This window comes from Labrus bergylta, chromosome 1 (assembly GCF_963930695.1).
Source record: "Labrus bergylta chromosome 1, fLabBer1.1, whole genome shotgun sequence".
In the NCBI taxonomy this organism is placed as follows: Eukaryota; Metazoa; Chordata; class Actinopteri; order Labriformes; family Labridae; genus Labrus; species Labrus bergylta.
In genome coordinates this window covers 14084781-14108642 of record NC_089195.1, presented here as the reverse complement: position 1 = coordinate 14108642, position 23862 = coordinate 14084781, and the positions used below count along the sequence as shown (strand labels likewise).

The window sequence follows — 23862 nt, the reverse complement described above, 5'->3', positions numbered from 1 at the left end:
ATTTTCGGGCGCTCGCTGTAGGCAGAGTCAAGTGTCAGACTTGAACTCTTACATACAAAAATCTGCAGAGAGTAGAGTCAAGTTTCAAACTCCAGATGGAATAAAAGACGGATGATGCTCCAGCTAATCAGTGTAAAAAGAAAGGGGACGTGAAAGAGAGAGCATTGTTGTTCATGTTTGCACATGAATCATTTCATATTGGCGTCATTGCTCGAGTTTGCAGAACCACTAGCGCTAATTTTTCTCCAGATTAAATTTGGATGGGACAAAATATTGGTACGGTAATATATCGTTGTCATGATTTATGTGGTACAGTTTTCAAACTGAAGGTGCCAGATGTCGATATATTAATGTAAAGAACATGTGGCATCTAAACAGAATTCCCTGTGTTATGGACTACCTAAAGACTCCTCAAAGTAGGGCTTAAGACATGAATGATGGTCATAGTTCATCCCGGGATTGCACCGGGACCTTGTAAGAGGAAAGACGGAGGCCTTACCATCCTAAGCAACAACTGATGATGTAATCCTGGTCAAGTAACGACTAAGGAACGCATTTGTTACCCGCACTTTGAACTGTAAGTCATGTTACTGCAGCGTTTTATTTACCCAGAGAGATCTCACATATCATTCTACTGGCATGTTTACATCCCCCCCCCGCCAGCCCCGCATGAGCAATATTATCAGTTGATTTAATTGGTTAAAATGACATTATGGGAATAATAAAAACGGATAAAATGATCAGGTCCAATATATATCGTGCATCCCTACTTTTTTTTAATCATTTCCAGCTCCTCTTTGTCGTGCTCAGTGTTGCAGGTCATTCTCCTTTTTTTCAGCCGACCTCTTTGATCAGCTGAATTATTGAAATGTCAAAGTCCGCCCACGTTATGTAATTATTTAATTCTGTGATTTAAAGATCTTCAAATTCTGGATCAAGAGAGTGACACTGTTCATTTGTCTCCTCCTCATCTCCACTAAGTTTCTCATTGAGTCGGCCAATCATTGAATCAGAAATGACTTCCTGCCTTTCGCCGTTGGCTCTCTAAATACTAGGACTTGCTGGAAGCAGTGTCTGGGTTGGGTCGAGGAATCTTTGAGGGTTTTGGATACAGCCTACGCTTTGCTAATTGATGATAACTGCCCAGTGATCTGAATGCGGCAGCTTCCACTCCGCAGCCTTTTCTTCATCATCATTTCCATGTCTTTGTAGTGTCTGAGTCACCCTGCAGAGGAGCCAACAGGTCCTTGCCAAGAGAGAGAATTTTCTGGAAATCCTGCTGTACATTTCCCCCATGAATCAGAGGGAAGAGGGAGCAGCTGACAGCTCTCGTGTTGGTACCAAACACCAGAACTTTCCCACTGCAGCGACAGCATGGTCTCCTGTTTAATGTTCTGGAGCTCCTCCACTGTCCAACTGTCTCCTCATGGTGAAACTGTAATCTCTCAGAAAAGTACGGAAGCCCCAAGAGGACATACACCAGCACATTTTAATTAGTTTTCCTGTGGTAATGAATTATTTCTCTGATGTTTTCTGGAGATCTTGACTTATTTTTCTGATATCCCCAGACATGCAAAAGCACAAACAAACATGAGAAGATGCTTAACTCATTAGAGTTGCAGTGTGGCATGTTGTGATCTGCCTATCACAGTGAACAGAATATGGTTTTGTTTTCCTAGATCTCAAGAAAATTGTCCTGTTTTTCTTTCTGAGAAAAAAAAGACATAAACACACAACTAATCAATCCATTATTACAGGGAAAGCACCTTTGTTGTCCAGAGACAAATATGGGTCAGTATCTCAAGAAAACAAGTAGAAGTAACTTAAAAAACTTTAAAAAAAAAAGTTTTGTACGTCTAAAATGTAAACAAAAAGAGAATGCGACGATTTGCATTAACATTAAAACCCTGTATGTGATTGAAAATAACACAAAGACAACATGTTAGGATGTTTAAACTGAGGGAAACTTTGGGAAAATGAAGCCAGCAACACATTGAAAATATTTGGAACAGGGTCGTGTTTACCGCTCTGTTGCATTACTTTTTCTCTCTTTTTGAACTGTGGAAAAGAGTTTCTGTGATTTTGGAAGTCAAATGTTTCTACAATTCTTCCTTATTTTAGCGGGCGGTTAGGTAGCGCCCCATGGATGGAGGCTACAGCTCCTTCAAGCAGATGGTCAGGTCTGACCTGTGGCTCCTTGAGCACACATCAACCTCCACTCTCTCCTGATTTCCTACTCCACCCTGTCCTATCCAAATAAAGGCATCAAAGCCAAAAAAAAATGTGATTAAAAAAAGGAAGGCCCGATTATAATCTGAACTCTTTTACTTCGGAGCCATGCTGTTGTGGTTTGGCATCGTCTTGAAGAAATAAACAAGGCCTTACCTGAAATAGAAGTTGTCTATTTGGCAGCACATGTTGCTCCTAAACCTGTACATATCGTTCAGCATTAACAGAGCCTGAACAAACATTCATGTGCACTAATGCTCCTCCATACCATCACTATATATGTTGACTTTTGAACTGAGCGGCAATAACAAGCTGGACGGTCTCCAGCAGAACGAGGGGTCCAGGATTTCACAAACAGAAAGTCAAATTTTGAATCATCAGACCTCTGGTGAGTTTCCCACTTCACCTCCATCCTTTTTGAACGAGCCAAGTCTGGACACAGAGAAAATGCATGCAGCTCTCACAAGCCGCTCAAGGAAATCAAGGGACAGACTGTAGAACAAGTTCAGTGTTATAAATACCTGGATACAGATAAAAGGTAAACCAAACTGGTTAAAAAATGATTTTATTACTCAGGCCATCAAGCTTCTGAACACCAAAGATGACCCTTATGACTGATGAAGGTGTTTTTTTTCTGGTTTTGATGGTTTTATGGACTTTTTTTAATTCATTCTCAGTTTCCTGTTGTTACCTGATGAACTCTTGTTCTGTCGTTTACAGTGTTTGTTGTTTCTATTGTCTGAGTCTATGTGCCTGTGCTCTATATGTTTTTAGTTTTTTTCATTTTGTTCTCACCTGGCCTCCGGGACAATAGAGTTGAAAGTTGAAGTTTTGCTATTTTTAACTACAGTGTTTTAATATTTTGAAAATCATCAAATCCTTTTTTTAAATTTATGTTTCTCTCAATGTCCCAACTTTTTGGGAAACAGCGTTGCACTCGCGATCAAGAGAAAGTGTCTGGATGCATGGCTGCCTAGGGCTTCCGTAGTAAAATACTGTGTTGATGATAAAGAGAGTATAATTTTTTTTTTTCAAATCCAACCAATTACAGGGTATTCTAATATTATTCATCCAATTAAAAACAGATTTTTAAATAATGTGTAGTAAAGCACCGAGCCACATAGATCAGTAACGTTGATTATTTCTCTGAGTAGTAAGCGTTCAAAGGAGCCCGGTGTTTCCCTGAGAGGAGGCTGGATGAAGTTCAGAGACGGTGTTTGCACAGGGAGGTGAAGAACAAACATGGCCGACCTCGTTTTTGAGGTGGGGTCAGGTCATCTGGTGTAAGCTGAAGACAAGGCGCTGTGTGTTCATGTGTATGGTTTCACACATTTAGTGAGCTCTCGTCTGGATGAAGGAATGAGTGTGGCTGAGTTTTTCACTTAGCTGTCAGAGAAAACACAAAGAGGTCATATAGTGTGCAGAACTGAGTCTTAATATGATTAAAACTGCTCCAGGTTACATGACCATGTCGCCTTCTTCATTCTCTTCAGCTGAACCTTACACCTGAAGAAATTATGAATTACCTGACATAAAACTACAATCAGTCACTACTTTATTCACCTTTTATGTCTCTCGCTTCCTCTTTGAGAGGTTTTTGTGGTCTTAAATCTGTCATGCTTTCATCTTTAATATTTCCTGCAGAGTGATATGTCTCACATCAGGTCAGACCTCTGAATCACACACTCACTCACTGAGGTTTTATCATTTAGGTGTCCCAGCACGACTATATTACGTGAATATGAATTAGATCATATTTGACGTTCTGCGATCCCCCAGGACTGGAGAGCAATGGGGAGAGATACTTTCAGGCAAGAGGAGGAAGTGCAGGGAAATGGTCTTTGTTTATCCTGCAGGAGGTCGGTGCTTTTTCTCCTCTGCTGATGGACGCTGCGGACATGTTAACCAGGCGGGAAACCGTCCAATTTCAGTCACCAGCAGGTCGATCGATGCACCTTCAGTTAAAAAAGTTTAAAAAGAGATTTGACTTTTCTCATTACCCCAAAGGCATCCTCTCCTTTTTGTTGTTTCTCTCTATAATATTCAGCCTCACACAAACAGTCTCTGTCCCTGTTTATTGGTGTTTGGACCTCAAAGAAAAGCTGAGCTATGTGACTTTGTGATCTCTGTTGCCCGTCTCCCAGAGGTCCCGTCATTGGTATTCGCTGTCTGTCTTTGCAGCCTGTCTCGGCTCCCTCTTCGCAGCATGTTGCACGCAGTCCTTCAGGCCGTTTTTAACATATGCACTCTCTGCCTTTTATGCGTGTGCTTTCATTCCTTCTTGCCTGGCCTCTTTTTCTTCTTCTAAATGGAAATAAATCACGGCCTTTAAGACAGCTCCTGCAGGTTTTTTTTATGTGTCTACCCAGTCTGCACTCCTGCAGGCGAAAAGAGAGGCACAGGTACTTTTTATTTCAATACTTATCCAACTGGATTTCAGTCAACAGCTTCAGAACTGTGATAAACTTTTGCAACAGTAAAAACCGTCAAATCAGATTGTCCAGGTGTGAGTGTTTGATGTCCTATCAAAAGGTTAAAGTGATACGCTGCTGTAAGTTCATTAACCTGAATAAAGCTTGGCTGTATCTGTTATTTGAATTTTCAGAGATAAGAAACTCTCCTGAAACATCCCTTACTTAATGTTTTAGTGGGAGTTCAGCTTGGCTCAGAGTTTTTCTGAAGTCTCAGAAGGTCGGCGGATGTTTTTTTTTTTTCAGGGTTCCAGTTTTAGTCAGAGCACATTTTGATAAAACAAAGTTCAAAAAGTTGTTTCTTTTTGGAAACAGAACCATTTTTGTCTTGTTTAAATGCAAGCCAAGATACTTGTGAGGACTTGTATCCAGGCAACCACACAGCCCCAGCGCACACACACACACACACACACACACACACACACACACACACACACACACACACACACACACACACACACAATCACAGGCAGCAGGAGAGTGTGTGTGTGTGTGTGTGTGTGTGTGTGTGTGTGTGTGTGTGTGTGTGTGTGTGTGTGTGTGTGTGTGTGTGTGTGTGTGTGTGTGTGTGTGTGTGTGTGTTGGTGGCTGCATATGCATGAGTGTCTGCAGCTACTTGCACACAGATAAACAGAAGCATTGGCGACTTTTTGACTTATTTTAACCCGGATTCTTTTGAACCAAAGACAACTTTTATTCTCTGCTGCACAAAAAGGAGTAAGGGCTGCAGACACATTTATAGAACTTAAAGTAAATACATAAGAAGGATTAGTTTATGGTGCCCGCAAAGCTAAACTACACAGTCAAGAGAGCCCCCTAAAGGACATCTCTGGGATTACAGTGTGCAGCAGCTCTCCTCCACACACACACAACTTAACCTTAAGTGCAGCTTTTACCACATGATACAACTAATACCTTCATGGGAATTATGTGCTATAGTCATCATTTCTCTATTTTCTATGTACTGTGTTTTTTTGTTCTTCTGTTTATCTCTTTATCTTAGAATGGTATTTGAATAGAATGGTATTTGTGTCTTGTCTAAAGCTGCTGGGCTGATTGTTGACAACAAAATTCTGTGCATGCTTAGAATGACAACACCGTTTCTTATCGTATCTGATGCATTTTCTTAACCTCTCAGTTCTTATGTCAGTCATTTTTTTTGCAAGACCATTTTCCAGCACTTCAGCTGAGTTCATATAATTTCTTTCATTTGTAACATTCAACATTTAATTTCTTGAATCTGGATATAAAATCTCAATTCTTCCACACAAGTCGATTATTTCTGAACTATTTCTGAAAGAACTTTGCCTCTGAAAATGACTATACATTCAGAAATTATGTTACATACCCCTTGACCACTGATTTTATACCATACACCCATGCTCAAGCACAAGTTGATGGTCAAAACTGCTTTGTGAGTCTGTTTGGGATTGTTTATCCATTTTATTTTGGTGCTGCTGTGACTTTGCATGTGTACTGTGAGCAGAAGAAATATTCAAAACATGACCTTTACAATGCAGAAGGGAAAAAGTCACATACTGTAACTCTGCCGTGAAAAGTAAGTTTTGGATTTGTCCATGTAGATTATTTCCTCAGAGAATTTAAGTCTGTCAGGTTTAAATGCAGCATTGTGCATCCTGGAGGAGTCCTCAGAGTCACAACTGAAATAATTGCTTCTAAAATACAACAAAGTATTCAGCAGCCAGCTGTTTCTTTTTGTGATAGAGCCTACTTTATCCCATAGGTCTGACCTCTTCTCTGTACAGACTGTATGGACAATCTGCTGTTATATACAAAACAGTGGTCTGTTGCACCAGCCCTAATGAGCTCTGTCTTAAAGGAGCCATATGTAACTCAGACACCTACTGTTTAAAATGGGTACTGCAGTCTAAATTCAAAACATTGTAGAGAGCTGTCTCCCCCCGCCCCCTCCTCTCTAGAGTTGATGCTCACACAGGTTGTCATGTGGTGGACACTGAAGCTTCAGTGTTTAGCCAGCTCTGCATCTGTCTGTAAACCTTTCTGTGTTCTAACCTCTCTCCATTTTTCAAAAGCATCTCCAATATTGATCCTAGTTTGAGCACATTTCTGCTCATGGAGCTTATTAGAAACATGCAGAGGCTTTTTAGGTCGGGTACAATCACTTCTATCTGAACCAGTTCTCTTGCCCGCTTCCGTCACTGCAACACCTGTTGATTTGACCTGATAACTGGTCTCATATCTGGCACACTGAGGGGCATCCAAAACAGCCATGTGGGGGTGCCTTAAAACAGCCTACCTTCTCTGGTCCAAACAAATCCAGAGCATTCAGGACCAGACTCTAAAGTTAGAAGGAGGACATACTGGCTGCTGCATTGTTGTCAGAGAAGCCAGCACTTCAACATAGCATGTTTCCTTAATGTCTGATCATATAGTAAGGTCACTTTATCATTTAGCAGATCTTACTGATTGGACCTTTAAGTTTGATTCCAGACTAAACCCAACACTGAGACTGGTTAGTTTTCAGTAGTTGTTTTTGCGTTATTTTTTACTCACCACAGAGACCTCAAGTTCAGCTTAACTAGTAGAGCGAAAAAAATCCAAATTAACCAAAAATATTGTTGCAGACGTGAGGCTTGTGTGGATAAAATTATATTCTCTTGTGGAAAACAAAAGCAGGAGTACTAAAAAGGCGACATACAATTCTGACGGATGTAATCTATTACGAAGAACACGCTGAGGACACCAAACAGTCGGTAAAACCCTCTGCTCCTCCTCATCCTCCAAGTTATTCCACCTTTCAAAACCATCACCATGACAACCGATTCAACAGATGATTTAAGATACGTTGGAACTATCTCAGCTGGTGCAACACTTAAATGATAGTAGTCAAACCTAAATTTGAATTCATGTTTAAACTAGACTATATTTTAACTTTGGCATAGTGCAGGAAGCTGGTAGAGACGGGGATCAAGGAGATCAGGCATTATTTGGTATTCTGTATTTTATCTGAATGTCTAAAGAATCCGCTTAAAACAGTCGATTTTCTGTTCCAGTCCTCCATTCTCTGACACGGAGTGTTCTTCTTCGGTGCCTGCAGACAGGTTTTTTACACTTCTCCATTGGATTTCTGAGAAAGCAGAGTGCTGCCAGCTCAGGATCGCTCGATACCTTCCCACACCTCGAGCGTCTTCTGCAAACTGTCTGTCTCTCTCTTCACAAGTCTCCGTCTCTCTCCTTTCTCTCAGAGAGTGTGTTTGTGCACTCCTTAGCAGCTCACTCCAACACGCATCAAGCTTCACACCTTGGTAACATCCCTCAAGCTCAAATCCTCCAACACAGATGCTGAGAATGAAAGCAAGAAACAGTCCTAGTTCATTAAAGAAGCATTGCATTAAATCGATGACACCCCACAGAGAATCAAATGACGCCACTTAGACGTGAAAGATTTCACCGCTGCTGTAAAGAATAACAAAGGGTTCAAATATAAAGTATGTTTTCTGTGAGCTTTTATCTCACCCTTCGTAAATACATTACATTTTGTCCAATTTAACAGAAATCAGACCATAGAATCACATCATACTTGTTTCATTTCATATTCAGTGTTGTGGTCTCACCAAACTTTGAATCTGAGTCATGTCCTGAGTTTTAGTGCTAGAGTCAGAGTCGAGTCTGAGTCAGTTCCCCATTACCCGACACTGTCAGAGTTTGAGTTTTAAGCAGGTTCTTAAGTTATACAAAAGTAAGTGGCTGAATGATAGCATTTTTGAAAACTTCCTAGCTACCTTTAGAAATCAGCCGTTGTTAGCATACGACCACTCTAAAGCAAACATAATGATAGCAAAGAATTTGTTTTGTTTGCTTCCTGAAACCATATTACAGTAAAAAAAAGAGACTTCTAGCTATACTAAAATTAGCCAATAAATTGCAAATATCAGCTCACACTAAGACAACAGCTAATGCTAGAATTCCACTTCCTCGCTAACATTACGTTAGCAAGGAATTTACTCCTCTGTATTTGAATCTTGAAACATAAAGTTAGTGATAGTAGATCTTAGCCAGGTAGTGGCTAACTCCCAAACTAAGCAATTTTATGTAGGGAAGTTCAAGCCACTTGTTTCCTTGTCAGTTAAAAGGATATTTAAGAATCGCACTAGTCAAAATTAAAAACACTCAGAAAACAATGTAATTCCATTTGCCGAGTGAGGCTTTAAGGTTAGCAGGGCTAGCACCGCCTACCTTTAGTCCTCCCTATGCTATATGTGGTTACGCATTTCTCCTGTCAATTTGCCAGTTTGACCTGGCACAGCTTACTGTATGTACATTTTACCTCAATTATTGCGATCAAAATCCTGCCAGATGCACTGCCCCTACAAGATGCTTTTTCGTCACTGTGCTTGTTTACATCCAGGTTGTAGAGCCAGAGGAAAGGGCTCATTAGTTGGAGCTACAGACAGTTTATGGCAACAGCTGGGGGGCTGCATTGCAGTTTGAGCATAACATTTGACCAGCAGCAAGGGCCAACATATTAATAATTTATTAAATGACTAGTATTTATGATACCAACAAGCGAGGGTGATGTTTTGACTGTTTAAGCGACTTAATGCTTGTGTACTGTGCAAGGGTCACAAGTGCCTAAAACTTCTCAATATCTCAGTTTTTTGTGGCTGTCAGGTGATTTAAACATGCGCCATTTTGAAAAGATAGAAAATCAAAAAGCTGTTCCGTTGTGGCCGCCACTTTCCAAAGCTCTTTTTACCCTCTAATCCTCTGTGCTAGTCATATAACTGAAAGCTATCAATATAAGGACTTGAGCCTACTTTGAGCCTAATCATCACACAATAACCCCCAAATGACTGGCTCTTTGCTCTTTGCATCAGGCGCTTTGTTAACATAGTGGTGACAATCCCTCATTCGTTTTTTTATTTATCTCTCCTGATCCCATCAATACTGTATGTCAGTATAACAATACAGCTAAGACAGTGGGTTAAGCATACTGGCTTTGTGCATTACTCTCCAGGTCAAAGGTCAGTCAGCATCTGTGTGTACTGTTCATTGTCGTGTGACTGACAGGACCACATGGAGGGATGCCTGGGGTCTCTTGGGGACGAGGTTTAGCCAAGCAAGGCAGGCAGTCACACGGCACCTACCGGGATAAACACAGCATGTGTGTTTGTGACTGTGTGTACGTCTGAGTGTTCGCAAGGATGTGTTTATATGTGTGAATGTGTGTGCTGTAGTGTATCTCAGGTCTGGCAATGCTCCAATGCTCAGGGCTAATGGAGTGCTAATGTCCCTGGTGAGCCCTTGTTTACTGAGCAGCTAAATACAGGAGGATAAGACGAGAGCCTTCGCCTACTTAAGCGAGACACTGCCTGCAATTTTGAATCACTGCTATCATAACACTTCCTGTATTTGCTCCATATACTGCATGAATCAGCACCATAACAATCCTCAGAGGCTGTGACTCTCTGTTTGATCCTGAACACCAGCAATTTATTCTATTGATCTTCACCTGTTGCTTAGAAGAAAGCTTTTTTTCCCCTGACCAAGTGGTTTGTATTATGAAGACTATAGAGAATATGAATGAGGTGTTCAGTTATGACTGAAGATCATTTATTTTACTGTTTCAAAGAGGTTTGTTTGTAAATCACTCTGTTAGCTGTACAGTAGCTATTAGCTCTCTATATTGTCGAGGTGTGAAATTAACTAGGTTCACAGTTTAGGGGGAAAAATACTTTTGGATTATAATGTTGTCAACCTGTGTCACTGATCAATGGGGATGTATCCAAAAGCAGATAGCGCCCTCTGCTGGTTAGAAGATGAGTATCTCAATATATTTTGTCATTTATAATTGTCCATAGTTGTATTGATTTTTGATTGGTTAGGTATCTTTAGAGGCCATCTAATTAAATGTTTTTCCCTTTTCTTTGTCTCAGTAATTGAAGGAATAAACCTGATCCCCATGGACCCCAATGGCCTGTCTGATCCGTATGTGAAGCTCAAGCTCATACCTGACCCAAAAAACGAGACCAAGCAGAAGACCAAAACCATCCGATCCAACCTCAACCCCAAATGGAACGAGACTTTTAATTTGTGAGTATTTTACCTGTTGTTATCATAAATAAGTCAAACAACTACATACTCGTACGGACGGGTTGCTTGTGTCACTTATCTACAGTCAGTCAGTCAGTCAGTCAGTCAGTCAGCCTGCCTGCCTGCCTGTCTGTCTGTCTGTCTGTCCATCCCTCTATCCATCCATCCACATCCACCCAATTGTCCACCCACATATCCCTCTATCCATCCATCCCCCAATTATCCACCCACAATATGTATACCTCTATCTATTTGTCCATCCATCCACCCCCCAATTGTCCACCCACTTATCCCTCCATCCATCCATCCAATTGTCCATCCATCCATCCATCCATCCATTATCCCTCTATTCATCCATGCATCCATCCATTAATCCATCTGTCCATCCACCCACCTGCATATCCATCATCCATCAATACGACCCATTCATCCATCCATTCAATTGTCCACCCTCATATCCCTCTAGCCATCCATCCATCCATCCATCCATGTCTTATCTATGTATGGATTCATTTGAACATTGAAACATAACTATTTCTTTAAGTCTCAAGTTAATTTCATTCAGTGTTTTTATGATTCAGTCGTTCACATATAGAAAGGATGTATACCATCTGTTTGTGTTGTACAGCAAGCTGAAGCCCTCAGATAAGGACCGCAGGCTGTCGGTGGAGGTGTGGGACTGGGACCGGACCACCAGGAATGACTTTATGGGATCTCTGTCCTTTGGAGTATCAGAGCTCATGAAGGCTCCAGTCTGCGGCTGGTAACGCTCACTTTTTATTGGCCCTCATGCTTTGTTTGAAATCAACCAGTGTGCTATGAACGAGGCTGAAGTTTCCAGTTTGAAATGATAACAGATGTTTTACTCCACCAAGGAGTTCAGATTCCTCTTTCTTCTCGGTACTATTAAATTTTTTATAACATTAATAGCTCCAGTTTCTGACAGGTAATTTATTTTTATGTTCAGCGCACCTCAGCCTATTAACATAGTAATGGTTTAAAAGACAAAAAAGACTGTTGGTGCATTGTTAAAAATGCCCATGAACAGTCTTTTAAGATTAATAAAAAATGAAGATAATATAATGGAGTAGAAGGAGAGGTAGATGAAAAAATCTCAATAAATCCTCTTTCTCTCCCCTCCAGGTATAAGTTATTGTGCCAGGAAGAGGGCGAGTACTACAACGTTCCCATCTCAGAGGAGGACGACGGCAACGAGGAACTAAGGCAGAAATTTGAGGTGAGGATGGCGCTGAAATAATCACCTTTTTCATCCGTTACCTGAATTGAATAACTGACTTAATGTCTCGTCTGGAGTGTTTACAACATCCAAGCATATAACAAATATTACATTGGTTTGACTTTGTTTTAACTCCATGTTAATGTTTGTAATTTTGATCTACACCATTCACCATGAATGCAACTTTTCTAGTAGAAAGCATAAAAACTATCAGGCAGTGTTTAAGAAACGCTGAGTCATTGTAGTTGACTAAAGCCTTGCCAGGATTACAGGAGTTTTAAAATCAACCTAACTTTGTTGAACTACCTAAAATCAATCCAGAGGTTCTCTCTTAATTAACTATAAATGGGTAAGTGTGTCCACAGCTGTTCCAGCTATTCTCAGCTCAAAAACAAACATGTGTTTAAGAATCGGATATTATTATCATATCTTCTCCTTACACACAGCTGCTAAAAATGATGGAGTGACCGCTGCAGTTTTCAAAGACCTCCTCGGGGTTCTGATCTCTTTGCACTCTGACAGTTCACTTCTACATGTACAGCTTGCGTCTTGTGTAGTCGCAAAATGTTGGCATTTTGTTCTGACATCCCAGTGATTCAACATTGTTATGAATCAATGCACTTCACCCAAAGCATTCCATACATATCCCTTTTTTGAGGGCCCAAATCCAACTATGCTTGTCCCCATAGTCCGGTTCATTTGATCAGTGTGAACACAAAGGTACCGTACTCGTATTGCACTTGGTACCATAACCAAGTCCACTTGAAGAGGTGGTCTCGGGCATGGTTCATGTGTACTCAAGTACGGTCCGCAGGAGATTTGAACGCAACCGTGCTCAAACTGCACGGTAGATGATGAAGCAGCTCTCCCAGCCATAGCTCAAAAAGTTAAAGTTAAAAAAAATTCAGGAGTAACCATAACTTTTCTATTAATCACTATTATGCTTTACATTTTGGAAACTGCTATGAGCAAGACAAATGTCATGATGCGTTATGATTATATTTATTAATTTGACAAACCCAAAGCTCTGCCTTCACGGTACGCTGTGCAGGTCTTGTTGTACTTTCTCAACATTTAACAGAGGTTTAGATACTGCCTAATGAGGATCCAACATAATTTAAACTATGGTAATAGTAATGAAGTTTAATGATGCTCATCATGGAGTGAAAACGTATTTCATCAAAACTATTTCACTTTCTTAAGTCCTCAAATAATAAACTGTCACTTCTTAAATGCCACCCAAACACACACATTCAAACATTCAAACACTCACACATCGAACTTGACTGCTTCCAGCAGAGATCACTGATGAGAGGAGGTGACCTGCTTCTTCCTTTACTTTTCCCTCCTGACAGCTGAGCAGCTCTGTCTGTGCTCCTCTGATTGTCAGCATCTCAGTAGGAGCCAAGGTTTCCCTCAGGAAAAATATTTTAAACATGATTTCCTGCTACCCACAGAAAGGAGTCCTTTAATCGTCTAATCAGTTGTTGTTGGTGTCTTTGGGGGGGAGGGGGCTTTTTGCTGAAGAAGGAAACCAGGGAGAGAGAGTTGGGAATGACATGTGAGGAGCCACAGGTCGGAGTTGAACCCACTTAGAGGACTATGACCTCCATACATGGGATGTGACCTAACCGTTAGCCCATCTCCGCCCCTCATTAGTTAGTTTTATTTAACGGTTATTTTTCCAGGAATCTTCCCAACATTTATTTTACAAGGAAGTCTGGGCTCTCCTTAGTTTGAATCATGAATTGTATATTAAGGGGCGCTGGTGATGTGGTGGTTCGAGCATGCGCCCCATGTGTGGAGGCTGTGGATCCCACCTGTGGCTCCTTTCCCACATGTTGTTCCCCACTCTCTCTCTCCCTGATTTCCAGCTCTATCCACTGTCCTATCTCTCCAATAAAGGCAGAAAATTACCAAAATAAATCTTAAAAAGAAAAAAACCCTAACCCTGCTGACTGGCTGAAGTATAGGTCATAATCTGCCTCCTCCATGTAAACAGATGGGAAAAAGGTCAAACTATAAAGCTAAAATACATATAATTCAACCTGAAGTCTGTCATGATAGTTGGTATCATGTTTATGTCCAGATGTTCATTTTTCTGAGTAGTCTGGAATGACATCACGATTGACAGCTCTGTTGAAAAATGCGACTCCTTGCGGCTTCCCAACTGAATTATCAGAGTAGAGGAGGAAGTGTAAACGAAATTAAAACTAACAACACAGTTATTGAACTTTCTGTAAAGGTGAATATCAAAAAGTGACATGAATCTGTTCTCCTGTGGACTGTACCCACTCTGTAGGTTGCTTACCCTAACAAAGGGGCGTGGCTTCAATTCTGCTGTTCTACCAGCTTCTGCCCATGTTCAAATTTTGTCACCAGTGCAATATGTAAGCGCCTGCCACGGGGGTATTTTGGCTTCACTTCATACATTTTTTAAACGTATGGAGATGCTGTCCATATTATTATACAGAAATGCCAATTAGTTATAACTGAATGTTCAGTTTTAAAAAGGGAAGGGCAGAGATAGGTCGATATCCTATCACTGATTAGTTTTCTAAGACATACAGTCCATATATAAAGTCAGCCAATTCTCATTTGCACCTTGTTTAATATTGCCATTTATTCCCAGTCCATGGTGCCTCATTCAGACGCACAAGTTATACAACACACCAGGCAAACTACTAACTCCAGTGTAAACTTCTATGTCTATTAATAGAACGGGTGCGTACATATGTTGTTAGGTCAGAGCAAAGGATGGGTCAATGAACACAGGACGGTGTGTGCCATGTGTCAATAACAAGTCAATTAGAACATTTACATGCATATTAAAGTCGTGCTACAGCTAAAGCTTGATTAGGTCGTTTAACTGGACAACTTTGCTCGTCTTTGTTCTTATAGGACCCAGGGAGAATCGATTTATTGACGGAAGTATGCACCACTCGGCTATGACAGGTGGCGATGCTAACAAGTTAGCAAGCGGCAAACTGGTTGTGCGTCGTGAAAATGGACGACTTTACAGCTCTGTACATTACATATAAAACTACAAATTCAATTCTTAACTATAGCTCTATGGCCTGAGTTTGATATCCTCTTTTCTTCATAAACCCCTCTGTGGTTCTCTCCCTTTTCTCCCCCCTAGCCTCCTGCTCCCTCCTGTGTGATTGGTGAGACTTATACTGTACAGAAGCTTCTTCATCCTGTGTCCCGTTTTCATATTTAATGCAAACGTTTCTCTCTCCCCTTCTTCTCCCTCCCCCCTGCTCTCAGGACTGCCAAATAAACTTTAGTCTAAAGGTAGCTCCTCTCCTCTCCTCTCCTCTCGTTTCCTCTCCTCTTGTCTCCCCTCCTCTTGTCTCCTCTCCTCTCCACTTGTTTCCTCTCCTTTTCTCTCATCTTGTCTACTGTCCTCTCATCTTGTCTCCTGTCCTCTCCTCTCCTCTTCTCTCGTTTCCTCTCCTCTCCTCTCCTCGTTGTGATAACATCTTCCTTCACCCCTCCTCGTGTCTGATCCATTGTCTTTCCAAGCTGATGCAAACACATTTCATTTACTAACAGGTTGTCCTGGCTGAGGGTTGAGTGTTTTAATAAATCATAATAAAAATCGGTGTGTACATGTATTTGCTGCTCGTTTTGAATTTGAACAATAATGAAGGTTTGCTTCATTGACTTACTCTGTAGAACAATCCTTCGTCCTATAAAGTTGAAGAGTTGTGTCAAATGTAAATACAAACAGAATGGGATGATTTGCAAAACACTGAAACTCTATATGTGATTGAAAAACAGCACAAAGACAACATATCAAATGTTGAAACTGAGTAATTTCCTTGTTTTTGGAACCTTTTAATTTGATGCCGACATCAGTTTAAAAAAATAGTGCAACGCTTTAATGTTATCACAATGATTAGAGAGGAGAGGAGAGAATCTGTAAAGAATCTGTGGATGTCATCGTCTACAGAACATCATATCATTTAAGGATTCAGAGAAAAAGTGGGCGTGATCTTCAGGCCCTCAGACGGCCCTGCATTAAAAACAGACATAACTCTGAACAGCTGAAATCCTTCCAAGCTGACAGGAACCAGATCCAGAAACACAGCCACCTTCTCTGGGTCCAGGTTTATTTCAAAAGGACTGAGGTGAAGTTTGAAAACTGTCCCGAGGTCTGACGAATCAATATTTGGCTTTCTGTTTGGAAATCCTTGACACCCTGTTCTCCGCACTAAAGAGGAGAGAGACCATCCGGCCTCTTATCAGCGCTCAGTTCAGAAGTCAGCATCCGGGATGGTGTGGAGAAGCATTAGTGCACATGGCGAGGGTAACCTGCACGTTTGTGAAGGCTCCATTAATGCTGAACCATATGCTGCAAAATAGATAGTTTCTGTTTCAGAGAAGGCCAACAGGTTAATTCAACATGATGATACCAAACTGCATTCTTCAACATTTTACGACAGCATGGCTCTAAAGTGACAGAGTCCATTTGATAAACTGGCCGTCCTGGAGTCTTGACTCGTCACCAATTGAAAATGTTTGGAGAATTATGAAGCAATGGCGTTCCCAACGTGACCCTGTCCCAACTTTTTTGAAATGGGTTGCTGGCATCATTGAAAGACATGTCTCACTTTCTACTTTACATTTGTGCTGTGTTATTTAGATATGGGGTTTGAATTTTTCAAAAATGATCATTCTGGTTTTATTTACATTTTACACAACATCCCAACTTTTGAGGAAACAAGGTCGTTCTTTAAACTCACCATAGAGAACTTGGGAAAGGGTGATTAATTCTTCTTTACTCTCAGGAGTTTGTTAGTAAATCTTGGCTCTGCGTTGTTCACGTTTCACAGCTTCACATTAGTCTGCATGTTTTGTCTCGATGTATTCTGTGTGTGTCGTCTGTAAATCTGTGTCGACATCGTGTGTGTGTCTGTGTTTGTGTTAACATCGGTCTCACTGCAGGTGTATCCTGTGTGTGTATACAGCCTCTTTTTTGTCTATTCTATCTGATCTCGACGCTTGTTTAGACTTGTTCTACTTCTGCCTGGAAACAAGACGACCAAAACAGATTAGAAGACAGTCTCATTTCTAGTTTAAATATGTTGTTACACTAAATATAAGACTCACTCACCTGACGAGTCCAGATAAACATCTTATTTTAATATATTATAAGCCTAAACATGAGGCACACATTTCTTGCAATGAGTAAAAATATCTGAATATGCAGGAGGTAAATTTTACATGTTAAGTGTTTTGAGATGACATGTACGTCTTCTCTTATTTCTGGACAGTTCAGTAAATATTTATTGCTGCCTTTGCAGATATTACTTCTCATTTCAAACAATGCACAACTTATTTTTGTCTTTTTTTATATCTTAAAAAGAGACGAGTATCTGGACAGGTGAGTGTGACTTAAAGGAAGTGTAACAACATGTTTCTGATTAGAAATGAGACAAAAACATTTGTTTGGATTTCAGTCTGTGCAGTGAAAAGAAGAAACATTTGCGGCCACTAGATGTCAGCAGTGAATTGAGATACATTGCCCAACTTTTTGCAGGAACAATGAGCCACAGTCCTCCTGCCTTAGTGTGTGTTTGTGAGTGTGTGGGTGGGTGTGTGTTTGCGTGTAAATCAGGTGGCCTTCATCGTTGTGCTTTTTGGAGGTAACAGGTTTTTTCTTTTCCACCCACACAAATTGTCACCTTGCTTCTTATTCATACTCAGAGATTTGGTTCCCACACTGGCCTCAGACTGTGATCATTCCTGCTCTCATTTGTGTTTTTTTGTGTTTTACTTCTCTTGACATTTTTACCGGAGTGGTTTTCTCTTGATCATGTCCACGATGAAGCATCCAAAGTCTTAAGCACAGTAATGAGTGTACAACCATGATTACACTTATATTATCTGTGTGTGTCTCTGTGTTAGAGATGAAATCCTTTATCCGACCTCTACTCGGTGTGTGTATAAATGTCCGCGCTCAGTCAGCTTTTGTGGCCTTTTCTCATAAGTCAAGTGCATTTAGTGAGTCGGCCCTTTGGCTCCTTCTCCCTGTGGTTTCAGGACCAAGCGCGTGTGGAAGACTCTGATCAGGTGCGTCCTAAAGGAAGGAAGTAAGGTTGCTGTTCGCTCGGCTCGGCCAGGCTTCTCTCACTGGCTAAAGCTTACAGGTGTGCTGTGATCTGCTGCGTCTGCTCTGCTTCCTGTTTCTCTAAAGGTCGATGCCATTAACCAAACTACAGCACTGGTCGTCTCTTTTTAATGAGCTTTGATTCCTGTGTGAAATAGTCTGAATTTGCTGCAAAGGTGACAGTGTCGACAGTTTCAGCTCGTTGTTGGATAACTTTTTTTTGTCCTGTTTGGGCATGAGCTTTATGGACAGCTTATCCGGAACGAATCTGACATCCCCTTTTCCCTCCAACTTAAGTTTATTCTCAGACAACATTTCATGTTTCATAATAATTTGACATTAATTGGCTAGATTTGTTATCGGCTCTTCTGGCTAAAAAGCAGTCAGCATATTTATTTAAAATAAACTTGATACCAATTTGTTATAGTTTTAATTCATGCTAAATGCTAACATGGTGTAGCATGTGGGTGTAGATTTCAGATGTGATGTTGACGTTCAGCATGAGTTTGGAGTTGTGTTGTGTGAATTCTGGACATGGCAGTCTCGGTTGCATCCTCGTGCAGAGACTCAAAGAAAAACTTGTTTGTTGTTTAGCGATGACGTTGGGTAATTTTCAGTTTAATGCACTGTAGTTTGAAAGCTTGTTGCAGCATCGTGACATGCTGTGAGATTAAGCATGACTCTGGCATGACGGAGGGATTGTTGCGACTACACGAGTAAAACAGAGACTTGTCATGGCCAGATATGAATGCCACAGTGTGGTGTTGTTGTCTGCATCTCTCTGACAACTTTGCGTTAGTCAAAATCTTTCTGAGCTGTTTGTTCACACATGCGCCTCACAGTAGGTTCTTTACCTGTTGGACAGGAGAGTTGGGATGTCTCAGGAGGTGAGACATGATGTAAAAAGAATGAAATGGAAGTTGTGGATGAAGCAACAAGGTCGCTGTGACAACCTTTTGTGCCAATGCTACATGCAGTTAGACACAATCACAATATCAACAAAAGAGCGGAGAAGAACAAACTGGTGGAAAGGAACCATAATAAAGCCGTTTCATCATACCTTCCAAACAGTCTAGTCGGGCGCTGGTCTTAGGATTTAAATGCCATCACCCCCTCCCGCTGCCTTCTCACATCAGCTCATCCCAACTTCAATCAGAAAATCCACCTGGATACCATTAGGCAATACTCTGTGTAAAGAAAGAGTGAAAAATTAGTCCGTTTGCGTTCACACATGCACCTCACCCTGAAAACTTCAGGAAGTTTTCAGGAGTTTTGTGCAGGTGTGAAAGCACCAGTGCAGGTTTCAGGTTTAAGTGATGTCAACAAGTGAAATAATGAAATACATACACTATTTTACTTTTTCTTTTCTACACATTATAATGTGCACTGTGATTTCTATGGAAGCCCTAAGAGGATACACATCTATACTTTGTATTTCACTCTTCTCCTGTGATAACAAGTCATTTCAAGGTACAAGGTTTCTCTATGGGTAACAAGAAAGGTACACTTGTTCTTCACACAGGAGATCCAGTACTGCAAAGATACATACAACACATGACAGTACAAACTCAAGGTTACATTACATTAGGTCCAGGTAAAGTCCTTTCACAGACACACATTCAAAAGTTTAAAATGGCTCTGAGAAAAACTGTGTTGATTAATATTTATGGTCCACTTAGGGCTTCCGTAGATTTCAGTGATTTTGTTCTCAAATAATTTAGCTTTCCCGTCTTCAAAATCTGCAGGCAGCCCCCTGCTGCATTGTTTTCCAGTCTTGCAAATAAGTACATTTGATTAAATTGACTGTTTTCATGGAGACATATTTGTGTTCATTTTTTCCACAAAGGCACCAATAGTCTCATTTCACCTCATTGATTTTAAAGTCTGCTTCTCAATCAGTGAATCTGGGCTGTGAGGGTGAAAATGAGCAGAGTGAGTGTGTGAGCAGAGGATGACGATGATTCTTCAGATGATGAAATGTTCGTGTGTACGGAATGGCATCTTAAATAAACATAGCTAATAATTAATTTTTAGTCATATTATGTACTCAAACGAAAGGTCAGCTTCAAGGAAATAGTTACCTAATATGAGCTACACAGTGCCGCTTATATTTATGTTTGTTAGTCGTTATTGCTCTTACATAAGACCATTTGTGCCCTGAGTGCAGAAAGCCAAGCTCGGCCCGGGTAAGAAGGCGATCACTGAGACAGACGATGGACACTCCAGTCTGCTACCTTCCAACAACCTGGACCAGGTCAGGCTCAGCGACTTCATCTTCCTGGCCGTGCTGGGGAAAGGAAGCTTCGGCAAGGTGAGTGGATTTTCTCTGCGTAAAGGTTGACATAAATGATCTTCTCCTACCTTACTCTCCCCCCTGTTTCTGCCTCCCTGTAGGTGATGCTGGCTGAGATGAAGACCACTGAGGAGCTGTACGCCATAAAGATCCTGAAGAAGGACGTGGTGATCCAGGATGATGACGTGGAGTGCACCATGGTGGAGAAGAGGGTCCTGGCCCAGCAGGACAAGCCGCCTTTCCTCACATTTCTGCACTCGTGCTTCCAGACAGTGGTAGGCTAAATTAAAAATCTCCTTGAAAACACACCAGGTCAGCTCACGCAGGGTCAGGTTTGATAAATTCACCAGTCTAAATGTTTTTCAGAGAGCAGACAAGGACGTGCATGACAAGTGCTGTTAAAAAAAGGAGAAAAGAGAACAAACAAACCTGAATTAGAAAGTCTTGTACGTGTGTTGCATTTATTTGTTTACTCTGAGTCATGAGAGGGCCAGACAACACAACCTGAGGGCACGTACTGTACGAGCCAAGAAACATGCACTCATGATTGCGTTTTTTTAATCAAACAAAATGCACAAACACAGAAAAATTCAGTACTGAAGTCGCCAGTGTATTTGTGCAATGTAGACAGTGCTACCTCCTCTGCTCTCTGTCTTTATGTTAAGAGGACATATTATCCCCCTTCTCCACCTTTTCAAACAGTCCCCTGTGGTCTAAATGAAACATCTGTGCTGTGCTTTGGTCAAAATATAACATGAATCAAGCACCAGAGGAGGTTTGTGACCCTGTATAAACCAGCTCTCTCAGAACGCTCCGTTTAGATGCGTGTGTCTCTTTAAATGTAATGAGCCACCCTGAGTTTTCCCGGTAGACATCACTCCTCTGTAGAGAGAATAAAAATGGCGGACCTGCACAAAAGTTTTCTCTAGGCTGGAGGTGGAGTCCATGGGTGGAGATACCAGGGGAGGGGAGAGGGGATTTTTTTTTGTGACATCACAAGGAGAGCACATTTGAAACGGAGCATTTTTCTCTGTGTTGTCTTATGCAGACCACAAACAAAGGACTGGATGGGTTTATTTCACATTTTGTGGGTCTATAGACACTCAGGTTACCCAAATAAATGTTCAAAAACACTATGATAGTGGATTTTTTCAGAATATGTTCCTTTTAAGAGAGGTCAACCTAACTTTTGCCTCTTCTTTATGAGATGCCAAAAGAACTTGAGAGACATCAGAATCTGAGAATGACAGACCTGTGAATTTGAATGGACCACCACAGATGTATCTCTCTCTCTCTCTCTTTATTTCTATCTGTAGTCTTTTTTAAAGCTTCTTAACTTTATCATACTGTCCATCATTAAAATATTGAGATTGTACCGTGTTGAAACACGTGGTATCAAAAAGTCATCATACATTTTGATGACTTGTTTCAGATCTGCTGTGAACCTGGTCTGAGGTCAGCTCAGCCTCCAGTACTCTGTCCCCATGTGTATTTTCTTCTTATTTCGTTTTGCCATTAAGGGATTGTCAAATACAGCTGGCCTTGCGTCGGGCCAGACTTGTCATGTGCTGTAAGGAACCAACGCTGTTAGCCAAAGAGAATCCATCCTGACAGATGTCTGTGTTGAGTGTTTTCATTTTTCCATGAAGCGCTTTGTTGTCGGCGCTTTAGGTCACCTTGTCATAGAAAGTGTAGCAGGAGCGCTGAAAGACCTCAGGAGGCGAGGTTAGGGGAGGCAAAACTGAAGTGAATCTTTATATTTCGAGGCCCGTCAGGGGGCAGAAATCCGTTGTGCTGTGTAATTCAATTTTTCTCTTCTTTTCCCAACCTGTGCCCCCTCCATCCTTAACTCCCTCTCCTCTATTCTATCTGTTTCTCCCACAACAGGACCGTCTCTATTTTGTCATGGAGTATGTGAACGGAGGAGACCTCATGTATCATATCCAACAAGTGGGCAAGTTCAAGGAGCCTCAGGCAGTGTAAGACATTATATCAGCAGCTAAATCGATTCATTTTCAACTGCAGAAGAGAGACAGACTTTCATTTTTAAATTAAGATAAATCAAACATCCTATTGTAATTATGTTAAAAAAATGTTTGATTTATCTGATTTTTGTCTTCTTGTGTTGTGTGGTTGTTGTTGCAGGTTCTATGCAGCAGAGATCGCTGTTGGTCTCTTCTTCCTGCACCTCAAAGGCATCATATACAGGTGAGTATGGACTAACATATCCAATGTGTAGTGCACGCTTGTTCTCTACATGTTGTTTCTGCGTTTTAAATACCCACCGTTAAAAATGTTGTTAAATACTAAAAAGATGCTTTTCTGCAGGTGATCCAGTAAAGAGTCAGCCTCTAGTTAAAGCTCAGACATGTGGTGTAGAGTTTCTTTAGCTCTTTCTTCGAATCACCTAAATACTTTAAAGAGGACATATTACCCCCCTTTTTCTTTTTTCAAACAGTCTCCTGTGGTCTAAATGAAACATCTGTGCTGTGCTTTGGTCAAAATATAACATGAATCAAGCACCAGAGGAGGTTTGTGACCCTGTATAAACCAGCTCTCTCAGAATGCTCCGTTTTGGTGTGTGTGTCTCTTTAAATGTAATGACCCCCCCTGAGTTTTCCCAGTAGACATCCCTCCTTCATTAGCGAAAATAAAAATGGCAGATATGCGCAAAAGTTTTGTTCAAGTCTGGGGGTGTAGCCCATGGGTGGAGATATCAGGGGAGGGGATTTTGTTTTTTTTTACCAGAATCCCACTGTGACATCACAAGGAGAGTACATTAGAAACGGAGCATTTTTCTCTGTGTTTTAAGACTTATGCAGACCAGAAACAAAGGACTGGATGGGTTTCTTTCACATTTTGTGGGTCTATAGACACTCAGGTTATCCAAATATATGTTCACAAACACTGTAGAAGTGGATTTGTCATAATGTACCCTTTAAATTGGGATACATATTTTTTTTAAATAAATAAACTGAGCATTACAGAGAGTGAAGGCAGCTGGCCTGCTGAAGCTAAATGTAAAAGAAGAGTCCACATCCTTAGTGATATTTGAATGTTTCTGTGCTCCTTCAGGGATCTAAAGTTGGACAACGTGATGCTGGACTCAGAGGGACACATAAAGATCGCTGACTTCGGCATGTGCAAAGAGAACATGGTGGAGGGAGTGTCCACACGCACCTTCTGCGGCACTCCAGACTACATCGCACCGGAGGTAAGGACGAACACGGAGGAGTGTTTGTGTTAATGTTTGTGTGCATTCATGAGTTGATGCACGAGGTTGTCTCTGTAGCTGTCTGGCGTCCGCCTGTGTCACCCTTGTGCTTCAGATTAAGGTCACTGCCTCAGGATAGACACAAACACACATGCATGCAAGCTCTCTCCGATGACGTGAGAATACAATTCAGAGAGACGCCAAGAGGGTCGGCGAGCGGAACCA

The 23862-nt window shown here is 41.2% G+C and overlaps 1 protein-coding gene across 2 annotated transcripts in view; it reads left to right on the top strand.

The window, feature by feature from the left end:
• The window catches only part of prkcaa (protein kinase C, alpha, a), a 159809-nt gene that overhangs the window by 93408 nt on the left and 42539 nt on the right, over positions 1-23862 (top strand). Inside the window, exons 6-14 of one of the 2 annotated variants that reach the window (XM_065954545.1) lie at positions 10619-10775; positions 11404-11538; positions 11919-12012; positions 18064-18093; positions 20298-20441; positions 20525-20698; positions 22311-22402; positions 22569-22631; positions 23499-23637. In XM_065954545.1, coding sequence (XP_065810617.1) covers positions 10619-10775; positions 11404-11538; positions 11919-12012; positions 18064-18093; positions 20298-20441; positions 20525-20698; positions 22311-22402; positions 22569-22631; positions 23499-23637 — 1028 coding nt within the window. The remainder of the gene's footprint in view (positions 1-10618; positions 10776-11403; positions 11539-11918; positions 12013-18063; positions 18094-20297; positions 20442-20524; positions 20699-22310; positions 22403-22568; positions 22632-23498; positions 23638-23862) is intronic. The other variant, XM_020640661.3, reaches the window with a different exon arrangement.